This window comes from Octodon degus, unplaced genomic scaffold (assembly GCF_000260255.1).
Source record: "Octodon degus isolate 3935 unplaced genomic scaffold, OctDeg1.0 scaffold00133, whole genome shotgun sequence".
NCBI classification, from domain to species: Eukaryota; Metazoa; Chordata; class Mammalia; order Rodentia; family Octodontidae; genus Octodon; species Octodon degus.
Window position 1 is genome coordinate 6,021,457 of NW_004524709.1, and position 12,441 is coordinate 6,033,897.

General features: G+C 42.0%; 2 protein-coding genes across 2 annotated transcripts in view; one reads left to right on the plus strand and one right to left on the minus strand.

The window, feature by feature from the left end:
- LOC101575761 (isopentenyl-diphosphate Delta-isomerase 1) overlaps positions 1-469 on the plus strand; it is a 5,514-nt gene extending 5,045 nt beyond the window's left edge. The window contains exon 6 of the mRNA XM_023701338.1: positions 324-469. Coding sequence (XP_023557106.1) covers positions 324-469 — 146 coding nt within the window. The remainder of the gene's footprint in view (positions 1-323) is intronic.
- Positions 470-3,174: 2,705 nt separating this feature from the next.
- On the minus strand, positions 3,175-4,293 carry LOC101565158 (E3 ubiquitin-protein ligase RNF185). Its single transcript, XM_004641276.2, has one exon. The coding sequence runs from the start codon at positions 4,261-4,263 to the stop codon at positions 3,685-3,687; it is 579 nt and encodes a 192-aa protein (XP_004641333.1). The 5' UTR covers positions 4,264-4,293; the 3' UTR covers positions 3,175-3,684.
- Between the last annotated feature and the right edge of the window lie 8,148 nt (positions 4,294-12,441).

A 12,441-nucleotide genomic window follows, 5' to 3' on the forward strand; every position in this document is an offset into this window, starting at 1 on the left:
GGTTTTGATTTTTTTTTCTTTTGGTTTTGAATTTGACAGCTCATTGAGAACTTCACTTTTCCCGCTTAAACTGTTTAAAATTCTGTCTCTGTCCTCTACTACAAAGACAACAATATGCAATGTATTAATTATTGTAAAACTGTCCTACTAACCTGTTTTTGAAACTGTTTCATTGCTATATTTTTCTCATTAAAATGAATAAAAAATTAAATAAAAAAATAAACATACCTCTGTCTCCAGATTTCAGATTGGTGTCCGGCCTGCAGCATTGATTCTGAGGATTACAGGAAGATTTCTTTATTTTGAGCCTATACATCTTTTAGGTATTGTAGAAATGGGAATGGTGACTTCCAATGTCCTACATGTTGGAACTGAAAACGGGACTCCTGTCCCACTTTTCCGTTCTTCACCAGTAGATGTGTTTCTCATTCATTTTGACAGATTTCTCATTGTATTTGAAGATCCTTAATGAGTTATTCATTTGCAAATATTTCATTCGATTTTATATAATTTTCCTAAGACCATCAACTTTTAAAACAAGGAACAACTAAAATTTTTTATTTGTTGTGGTTTTGTGTCATACTTAAGAAGAACATATTAAATCCTCTTTATAAAAAATAAAAAAATGTAAGGGGCTGGAGAGATGGTTCACGCAAGGGTCTGAGTTCAATCCCTGGTTCTACCAAAAAAATAAAAAAAAATTTTAAAAAATAAAATTCTGTCTCCATAACTGATAGTTGATTCTGGCCAGACCTTTGTCACCTCCTTTATAGACAAAGCAGAGGTAGCCTGTAAAATTGTTGTTTCTCCATACGTATAATTCACATAACAGAAGAAGAAAGGGAAATTATCTTCATACTCATTGATGGTGAATAGGGCCAGGCACCATGGCTTTCTGAAGCTCAGAGGCACATTAGGTGACCTGAGAGCTCTCAAGTCAGAGTTCTTGCTCAGTCCTGTCTTTTGTGCCCTTGCCAGGTCTCCTGAGATGGCAGACTCCTGGGCCCCTTGTTCCCAGTGGGGTTTTTTTGTTGTTTTATTTTTGGTGGAAGTAGGAATTGAACTCAGGCCCTTGTGCTTGCCAGGGAAGCGCTTATTCCACTGAGCCATGTGTCTGGCTCCCTGGGCCCCTTGTCTGATAAATGGTTTTGCTTTTCTTGTTCTTTTTTAATACATCACTTTTGCAAGTGATGTATTGGTAATTATTCTGCCTTTTAACATGCAACTTCTCATGCACTTCACAAACTGAATTTGTGCATATATTTGTATATTTGAATATCCTGACAAATTTCTCCTTTACAATTTTCACATACTTTGTGCTTATTGTCTATACATGTTTTTAGGACCTCAAACTTAAGTCTAAAACATGTAATATTCTTTTTTTTTTTAATGGAAAACCATTTATTTAATTCTAAATCAAAACACTTTCACAACAGTGAAAATTAGTGACTGGTCAAGAGGTGTGCTGCTGTACCTATTGCCATTTTCTGACTGTGGTGTGGACCTGGGCCTAGTCCACAAGGATGGCAGAAGGGTAGAGGCAGAGAAAACACAAAAGAAAGGTAAGCAGCTTTGGCAGAAGAGTAAGATATGTGCAGAACGGCGGGGGAAGGGGACTCCCATTAGGCTAGGCAAACAGTCCCAAATTGGCTCTGCTGTCCCACAGCCTGACAGAGGGTAAGTGAGGATCTACAAAATTCACAATCAGGTAATACGGCCAACCTGGCTTTGTAAATGAATTCCTGGGATGCTTTTGTTGATGGTCCTCTTCTGGGCTCCATTTCACTAAATATTCAAAATGATTTGTCTTTCTATCCACAACTCCTCTTTAATCTTTTTTCTGGGCTTAACTGGCTGAAGCTAACTCTCCCTCTACTAGCTGGGGGAATTAACATCAGAACAGAGATAATTTAGGGGGCCCTATGAATTTGTAGGGTTCAGAAGCTGATTGGAAAGAGCATTCTTGGGGTGTGCCCAAGAATGTTTAGAATCCATCAGGCACATGATAAAGCTGGTGGCTTATTCCTACCAACTAGATTCAACAAACCAACCACCTAGTCAATACTTTATATATTTTTAAAATACTGAACTCTGGTATTAATTAGAAGATATGAAGGAAAGGGTGTGAGAACCTTACAGCTGGGACTTCCTATTTGTTGGGTATTTCTGGGGGTGAGCTGGGAGTGGCACAGATTGGCAAAGTGAGCAAGAGGTCCCCAGGGAAGCCCACTCCCCTCGTAATGGAGGTCTCCAGGAAGAAGCTGGGCTTCTAGGATGAGGCCTGTAGGCCAAGAAAAAACCCTCTCAGCAGGTGCACTATCTGACTGGCACTACACTCTTGCAATCAGGATGAAGCTTATAAAATTGATAAAGAAACCAAAGGCTTAGAAAGAGTAACTTCCCTTGAATTTCACAGGCAGGAAGACTACATCGTGTCATTGTACTGAGGTCCCCCAGGCTTGCTGACTTCACAAGCTATCAGGCTGCCTGCTCAGGTAGGTGTCACCTACTTCCCTAGTTTTAGCACACATTCAAGGAGTTTTTTGGGAACTCTATCAAACCATACCAAAAGCAGGGTCACAGATGAGTCTCCCCCTTCACTGCTTGATAATGGACAAATTGGCTTCTGAGGATGGTGGTTTTCTACATGCAGCAGGGCTGATCCGACAAAGCCTCCAGCTTCCTCTGGGCAAGGGCAAACTCAAGAGTTTCCGCAGCACAAGGGACAGGGCTACTTGTTCAGTTCTTCCTGCACCAGAGCTTTGAATTCCACTGATGGCCCAACTCCAGGTCTTTCCTAATGTACAGCGGGCAGTCTCAGCTTTAGCAGTAGTCTATGCCAGTTACCCTCTCTCTGACAGAGAGGGCAGATAAATGTAGTTTTGAGGGAAAAGGTGACAGGAAATCTGTGGGTGAAGTCACATATCTTACCAAGGACAATCTACACCATGAAACCAGGAGGTCATTTATGCTGCTCTCCAGGGCCAAAAATGAGCGAGACCCAGAGCTAATATAGGAACTTTGGGGCTCTGGTGAATTCATGAAGTGGCTTCAACTGCTGCAATTATGGTCTTCCTGGATAGCAATATTTTGGGTGTCTGCTAAGCAGAAGAGGAAGAGGGATGAAGAGAGAACAGCACTTCATTTCCTTATAATAGAATCCTCTACACTAAAAAACTTGCCAGAACCCAATAGGAGGCAAAATAAAATATGTAGAACAATGTGACAGTGTGGACTGAGGATCTGAGAAGGGAATCTCTCAGTGTGAGTAGCCCCCACTGGCTACAGAGGCCAGTTACCAAGGGGTGGTTAAAGAGATGAAAGTTTCCATAAATACCATTTGTTTCTTTGTGATATGAAACTCAGGTAAAATTTCTTCCCACCTCTTCCATGTATAGTCCTGCTGAATTGGCTGAAATAGGATTTCATGCTGTCAATCAAGACAGAGAACATCACCAGAGCCTGAGGTTACAGAATGGTGTTTACAGTAGTGGCAATACTTGGGGTTCCTCTCCAACTGGTCGCTGAGTTCCAGAGGTCTGATGGTGGAGCTAGACTCCTTGAAGTGTTACTGACCCTGCTGACTCCTATGGTCAGAATTAGCCAAGAAGCCAAATAACAGGCTTGAAGGTTGCATATCACCAGTCCAGAGATTCAGTTGTAGATGCAGACAGAAGCCCAGCATTAGGCAATCAGGAGCCAGAACATGATCACCAGTGCCACAAATAGGAAGAGGCGTGACAGGAACTGCTCATCTGCATACTGGGGTGTCCCAGGGACAGCTGGAGGAGGCCGCCCATCATTTATGTTAAATGCTGTGGCAAATATGCCAAAAGGAAATGCCCCAATTCCAAAAGACATCTGGAAGCCACCATCTCCAAATCCAAATCCTTGAAATCCCCCTCTATTCTCCGGCTCTGGTCTTTGGCCTTGAGGACGGGGAGGGGTCTTCTCTCTGGGGTCCTGCTGCCCGGTGCTGCCCCTGCCGTACAGTGGGATCACCTTGTCTCTGCTGATGCCGGCTTTGCAAACTGGACACACCTGTCTGTTAGGTCTGGTCTCCAACCACTGATGTAAACACGGCCAACAGAAGAGGTGGCCACACAGGCTGATGACAGCATCCTTGGCTGTATCCAAGCATATATTGCACTCGAAGGTGCTGTCCTGGCCTCCGCTCTCACCACTGCCATTGCTGCTCCCACTGGGTCCCCCTGCACTGGAGTTCTCAGGGGATGCAGAGGCCGAGGGCCCCTTGCTTGCCATCCTTGGCTATCAGCAAATCCCTCAGTGAAGACTCTCCAAGGAAATCCTTGGTCACCACCATTTGTACTCCCAGGATCCCTGAGCAGTCCATACTCTGTCTCTGCGCAGGGAACGCTCCTAGGGCCGCTTCAGCCTACCAGTTTCTTGGTCTACCTGCCAACCCTACGCCTCGCCAGTCTGTGAGCTAAAACATGGAATATTCTTTTATATTCCTAAAGATCAATAAATTAGTACAGAAAGTGAATTATTATTCAGTGCTAAAATAAATAGCTGTCAGCCACAAAAATACATAGAAGATCCTAGGATGTATTCACTAAGTGAAAGAAGCTCCCAAAAGAGCTGCATACTATATAATTCATACTGACATTCCAGCAATGCAAAAACAAAAGCAAAAAGATAAGTAACTTACATGTCTTGAAGAGAAGGGAGACATTAATAGGTGAGCCACGGGATCTTAGAGCGATGAAGGTACAGTGTAGAAGATACGATGGCAGGTACGTGTCTTACAACATCTAAAGAATAGCCGACACCAAGAACGAACCCTCATGAAAATTGTGAGTTCTGAGTGATAATGTAAGTGTCAGTGTAGGTTCATCAATTGTGACAAACTACCTGCAGGTGGGTGGGGAGGGGCTAAAGCTGGGGTGGCTATGCATAAGTGAGGACAGGAGGTGTATCGCAACTGCTTTCTGCTCAGTTTTACAGTCAGTCTGAGCTGGTCGAAGAAGAAAATTGCTTTTTAAAGAATTTGACATTAAGCTTATGGAAAGGAAACTGATCTCTATGTCAATGGGTAAGTGCAATTTAATACCTGAACTTAAAGGACTGACATTACCAAATACAGGATGTGAAGTAACTGTTAAACATTCAAACATGGAGAGTGCAAATATGAGGTGCTGTTGAAAACTTTTTTGTACTGGGGATCAAACTCAGGACCATGTGCTTGCCAGGCAAGTACTTAAACCACTGAGCTATATCCCTGGCTGTTGAAAAAAATTAATTAATACTATGTACTAAAGTCAAGTGAAAGGGCTGGTGAGATAGCTCAATAAACTAAGCACCTGCTTAGGCCAGCGCAGGGACCATGGTTTAATCCCCTGCACCACATGCCACCCCGGATCCACCACCCAGGCATGCTGAACTGGCCGCTGAGACCAGGTATGGCGGTGCATGCCTGTAATCCCAGCGCTGGGGAGGCAGAAAACGAGAGGATCACCATAATTCCAAGCTGTGTAGTGAGACCCTGTACCAAATAAAATAAAGTCAAGTAAATTATACCTAATAAGAGACATCTGGTGAATCTTATGGCTCCATAGATTTGTTTTGCTAAATAGTGTTTAGACCTTTGCCCCTCAGTTTGCATGCCCACTAGTGTTGTTGAGCCAGGAAATCACTGACATTGAAAAGCTAGATGTTGACAATATTCTAGTGCCACTCTATAAATATATGATTCAGTGTGAAGTCCTGAATTCTCCTTTATTGAGCTCTTTACTGTGTGTATAGTGTGTTTGCCCACAAAAGCCACTGTAGAACAGCTAGGATTAGTAAAGCAACCTTGTCGTTTTGTGCAATGGATTGCTTTCAGTCAATGCAAAGAACAATCTTGTAACACCCTACTATATGAGGAAATCTCAGACTATCTTGAGTGAAAGAAGCCAGACACACAAATATATATAATGTGATTTTACCAAAATGAAATTGAAAGACAGGCAAAGCTAATTAATGGTGTGATGAGCCAATATAGAGGTTATCATTAGGACATTAACAGAAGATTCACACAGCCTTTTGAAGTTTTGGAAATGTTCTTTGTCTTGACTATGTGTTGGTTACATAGGTGAATATATCTGTTGAACTGATTGAAGTTAAGATTTGTGCACTTACTGTGTTTGACAGCTCAATATAAGTTAAAAAGAACAGAATTAATGTCTAGTAGGTGGTATCTGTGGTTTATCACAAGGACTAAAAGTCTCAGGTTGTCTGTTCTCTGTATCTTGGAATCAGAGTCCCCAAGGGAAACTTATGTTAATGAGCCCTTGTTGGAACAATAATTTGCTCACATAGGAAAGAGAAGGCAAGTTTAGCTCCAAAAGTGGGCATCAGTCCCCCACAGCCAGCAGGTTCCTCTTAGAAGCTGATGTAGGCCATTAGCATGCACACGTCTCTTATATTATAGTAAAAAAGAGTCCAACCCTCCCCATGAGGGATAGAAAAGGCAGTGGGGCTAGCCAGCTGCCATATAATAAGCACATACAGAAACTGATAAGTTCTCTTTGTGCAGAACCAAGGAGTACACATTGAGCCTGAAACAGGGAAAGATGCTTCCTCAAGATGATGAGACCAGCACTAGCTATGAAGATTCTTATCTCTTGGCTTTGGAGTGTGGAACTTTGACCTTTCAGCATTTCCACATTCCTTCCTTTCTACGAGATGATGCATTCTCTGAGTGTGACCCTGGCTAAATGTGGCTTAGTCAAACTCTTAGGTTAAATGTCATTGTAAATTGACCTTCTAGTACTCACAGCTTTGAATTTTACCATAAAGTGGAATTTATCACTATCATTTGCATATGTATGTGACTGAATGAATGGAATGTTAAATGCAAACACTAAGAATCTCTTGTGGCCACATCAGTTTTATATAAAGTTGTCCTGTCAGCAGTCATAACTCTCATGTCAAAGGCTGTGGTTTGGGTCAGGGCTACAGCTCTGTAGAACAGTGCCTACTGGCAAGTGCAAGGTCGTGAGTTCAATTCCCAATACCAAAAAAAAAAAAAGCTACAGTTTGTTTCACTTTAAGTAGTGCCAAGCAGTGTGACAAACAATCCAGCTACCAAAATATCTATAAGAAACCGTATAACTCTAAAAAAGAAGTATGGAGCCAAAGCATTAGAAAAAAATCTTAGCCTAAATCTTATTTTCAATCTGGGCATTTTTTTCCATGGCCATTGCCCAATTTAAGTAAAGAAACAGGAAGGCTGAGAAATGGAGTAGTAGGCATTTGACAGGAGAAAAATGATGGTACAAGGACCAGGTACAACTGTCTGCCAGAAGTTGTGGCTTGGGGTGAATTCTCCAGGCTCTAGATCCTACGGTGATAAGGCTTCAGATCTTAAGGATGATTCAGATACAAATTTAGTGCAAACTGAAATACTCAAATTATATTTACTTGTTCTACTCTGTCTTGCAAGAATTGGATTCACTGTCTTCAAGAACTCCTGTTTTACTGTTTTGCTAAGTATTTGTACAAAACAGTGGAATGTAGTCACAATAAATACTAAGTGAATGAATGAATGATCATTTAGACAAGTATAATTTTTAGTTTCCTTCACAAAATAACAGTATTTACATTACTCAGAAAATAGCCCAAAAGCCTATCCATAGCTAGCTTTTTTATTTTACTTCCACAGGAAGGCTGGAGCACTATTCTTGGGAAAACTGGCTTTCATCACATTTTATTAAGTCAGCCCTGTATTTGGAAAGTAATGACATGTTTTTCAGTCGGCCGCCACACTCACAGCCCATGCTTCTGACCTCATCAGTTTACCCCATCAAAGTCACTCTCAACCTCCAGGGCAACACTGCCACACCAACACCTTTACGTGTCAGAACAACAGTGGCCACAGGAACTGATAGATCACACAAATAATGGGACGTCATGGTAAGTAAGTCTGAGAATCAAACTAACGAACTCCATTATAGCATTTTGCCATGAGACTTCCCAGGGTCACCTGCTAATGTGCAGTGTGGACCTGCTGGAATGGATTATGTAGCTATGTGTTACTAGTGCCCAGACTGATTTGGTGAGAGATATCAAGTATATCAAGTTTGGAGTTGGGGATGTAGCTTAGTGGTAGAGTGCTTACCTGGCATGATTAAGGAGCACTGGGTTTGATCTCCAGAGCCACGAAACAAAATGAAGAACAAAAATACTTTCAAGGTTATTTTAACGTCAGTTCTTTAAAGAAGACATTTTACAAAATGCTGTGTTATCCACAAGCAATCCTATCTCTCACTCCGTTCATACAAGTGAACTGTGATGGATTTCCTTGTCAGATTTGCTTCAGTTAACACTCTCTAGGGCTGGGGAGATGGCTCAGTAGAATAAGCACTTCCCTGGCAAGCATAAGGGCCTGAGTTCAATCCCCAGTTCTGCCAAAAACAAAACAAAAGAACACTCTTTGTTTTCCCACACCCACAATCTATTTCCTAAACCTCATCTCTGTCTTTCCCAACTATATAACAACATGTCCCTTTTAAGTGCAATCAACTGAGTCAGTTGGCTGTGGCATTCTTATTCAGCCAACTTCAGAATCTAAAGATAGGTGTGGATATCTCTGTTGAAAGTTCCTTTTGGCACATAAGATTGTCATTGCTCAGCAGCCTGGAGGAGATCTAAGAGGGGTGTGAGTAACAAGACAGTTCAGCACAGCCCTGAGAACATATCCCTGTGGTTGATGGTGGGAGCTCGACATAATTCCCATTTGCAAACCATCCAAGACCACCTGCACCAGCATTTATGGTTCACTTTCCTACTGCTGGTACAAAATATCAAACATATACAATTTTGAGGAAGAAGTGGTTATTCTGCCCCATAGTTTCAGATGTTTCACTGCATGGTGAGTTGGTTTTATGGCAGAAACATGCTGATAGCAGTGTGTGATACAGGAAATCTTCTCACCTCATGGTGGACAGGAAGCACAGTGAGCAGAGAGAGAGAGAGAGCCTGAAAGCGAATGTATTCAGAGACAAGGGAGTATCCCTCTAGATCATGTCCCCACCAACCCATCTCCTCCAACCAAGATCTTCCCACTAAAAGCACATTCAGTTAGGAACACATCAGCGGATTAATCCATTAATAAGGTTAGCATTCCCATGATCTATTCATCTTCCAAAAGCCCAAGATCTGAGCACATGAGCTTTTGGGGAAACATAATGGATCCCAAACATAACATTCAAACTTTGCCCCAAATATTCATGTCCATCTCATATGTAAAATGATTTGTCCATTTGTAAGAGTTGTTAAAGTTTCTACACATCCAGGATTTCTCAAATATCCAACTCCAAAAGCTCTTCTGAGGTTCAGGACAACTCTTGGCTGTGAGCCTACATAATATTAGAAAATAATTGGCATGCTACCTGGATCAAATGGCACAACATATACATTCCCACTTAAAAAACAAAGAAAGAAAGAAATTGCAAAATATAGTGGAATCAGACCAAAGCAAAATTAAAACTCCACATGGTAAACCTTAAGTCTTACAGATCAATGTGTGGCATCAGGGGCACATGGTGGGAAGATGTGAGTTTGAGCTCCAAAGAGGTTGAGCAGCTCTCTCCTGGTGGTTTTGCTGGCTACACAAAGCCTCTCTTTGAGCTCTGATGCTTCCCTGCCACTATGCCTAACAGTTTCCTAGTTCCCAGCATCACTAACTTCTTGGGGTCTCCACTGCAGCCCAGGATTCACTTTCACAGCCTCGTGTATTGCCCTCTCCAGGGAGACCTCAGGGATTCTAACTGTCACACATGACCTGGCTTCCTAGGCCTTACATTGAAATCTGGGTGAAAGCTGCCATAACAATGTCCACAACTCTGACATTCTGCATGCCTACAAAGCCAGTGTTATGTGGGTAGATATCAGGATCTGATATCAGTTGAGATGTAGGTAGGCTATCTTGGAGTAGAATTGCAGCAGTCTCTGAGCTGCTACATGGCTGAACTTGGAGAAACCCTTTCTTAGGTGCCCTTAGTGAGCACAGAATCCTGGGATGGTCCTCTCTTTCAAAGAAGCTGACAATTATCCAACTTGAGCTCACAAATTACCCACATTGATGGGGGTCTGGCCAATTCTTCATGCACCTCCAAGGTACCTTTCCTGCTGTCCAAGTAGAAAGTACTTGGCTTCTTCATAATGGTGCTAATATTCTCAGGAAACATGCCCCAAATTTATACATATTTCTTTTCTGGCCAAACTACTTTTTAAGTCTTGCTGCCTCTGTTTTTTCTTCCTATTTCTCACTGCATATCTCACTGAAATACCCATGACACTGCCTGATCATTGTGCGACCTAAGTTTCTTCTGCCACATAATTAGTCCATCACCCTTGGCTTAATATAAAATTTTAGAGTGCGGAGGACATGTAGACAAATTCTTTGTATGGATGTAATACCAGTGGCCTCTAGTCCATATCCCAGTAGACACTTATTCCCATCCCATCTTTATTGTTTACATTCCTATTAGCATCCTGGTCTTCTGAACTCATAACCAAAATTGTCCACCAAGCTCTGCAGACACCATTAGACATTTTCTTTAGCAAGGTCTCCAAACATCCTCAAATTCCTCCTGGATCCCAGATCAAATGATTTCTGAACCACATGATCATCTATAGTCACAGCAACAACCACTTCTCAGCACCAGTTTTCTGTACTAGTCACCTTTTCCTTGCTAATACAAAATACCTGACATATACAACTTCCAAGAAAAAAGGTTTATTTTGGCTGATAGTCAGAGGTTCCAGTATGTGGCCAGCTGGCTTAAAGGCATAAATAACATGGCAAAAGGGCATGATAGTAGAAATCTGCTCACCCTATGCTAGATAGGGAAGAGGGTAAGCAGGAGGCACTCCTTAGAGGAAGGAAAGAAAGGTTAGGAACAAGAACATTTCCCTCTCTGTTATGACCCTACTAACCTACCTTCTCCAAACAGGCTCCACTTCCAGAAGCACATTCAGCTACAAACTTGTCCAAGAAGTGGTTAATTTCTCATGGTCTAATCACTTTCCAAAGCCCCACCACTGAACATGTGAGGCTTTGGAAACACCAGTCTCACATTCCCTGAAGGGCTTAGGCACATGCACCGGTGTCTAAGTAGTTTTCCATCATTATCGATCGTGAGTTTATTTCAGCAGATTTGAACTTTCAAAAGAGGAATGAAAATTTCCTTCAGTCCTTCCATTTTTTTTTTCTTTTGTAATACAAGAAATTGAACCCAAGGTGTGGTGCTGTATTTCCAGCTCTTTTAAGTTGAAGACAGGCTCTTATGAGATTACCCAGGCTGGCCTCAAACTTTTAGTTTTCCAACTTCAGCCTGGAGAGTAACTGGAAAAACAGGCACATTCCAGTGTTTGGCTCCCCTAGTAATGCTTTGTGGGAATGGCTACTATGTCTGTATGGGAAGTTCTTCAACTGAGCTGGATAAAGCCAAAATCAAACGATAAAATCCTAATAAAGGCCAGTTAGGAAAATGAGAGCTGATGGAATGAAGGTAAACATTTCGAAGACTGTTGTTATATTTAAACGTATTTCAAATGAAGTAAGTTGAGTCTCTTCAGTACGATTGTATTAAGGAGAGGATAGACATTTGATCTGACTGGATTATGTTTCTGCTGCAGGGTATTATGAAAGAGAGGGCATGTAAATATGCCCTTTAATCACTATTCACTGGGCAGGCTAAGTGTTTGCCAGTATGATTGTTTGAAGCCACACCTTGCAAAACAGAAACTAGAGTTTTATCAGGGAAAAATTATTTTTCATTGCTCTTTAAAGAGCATGCATCGGAGCATGAGACCAAAGCCTGTGAGCTCTCTCACTAACAATTGCTGGACTTTGACTTAGAGAAGCTCCATGAGAAGAGTGCATCCAACTGTGTTACTTTTCTCATTGTAGAGGCAAAATATGCAACACCCAAAGCTAAAGGAGGAAAGGTTTGCTTAGCTCGCAGTTTGTGGAGGTTTCAATCCATATTTGGCTGGCACCAAGACAGAGTGGCACAGGGAAGAAGGGCAAAAGTTCATGGCTGCACAAGGCACAAAAGCCATAAGACAGGGGCTGGTGAGATGGCTCAGTGGTCTAAAGCACCTACTTAGAACAAGCTTAGCAAAGCACAGGGACCGCGGTTCAATCCCCCAGCACCACATGCCAGCCAGCCCCGCCCCCTTTTGGGCTAAGCTGGCCACACATACACACATAAATAAATAAATAAAATTTAAAAATATAAAAAAAAAGCCATAAGACAAAGCAAGACAATCCTGTTTCTGTCCCAATATTGCACGTAGTCTACTGGGATTAGGCTTTTGTCAATCCACTCAGTGACTAATCCAGCAATCACCACCCTTAATCCCAGAATTCTCATTCTCAGCACAGAATTACAACTCAATCACATCTGTAGACTCAGTCACCTATGG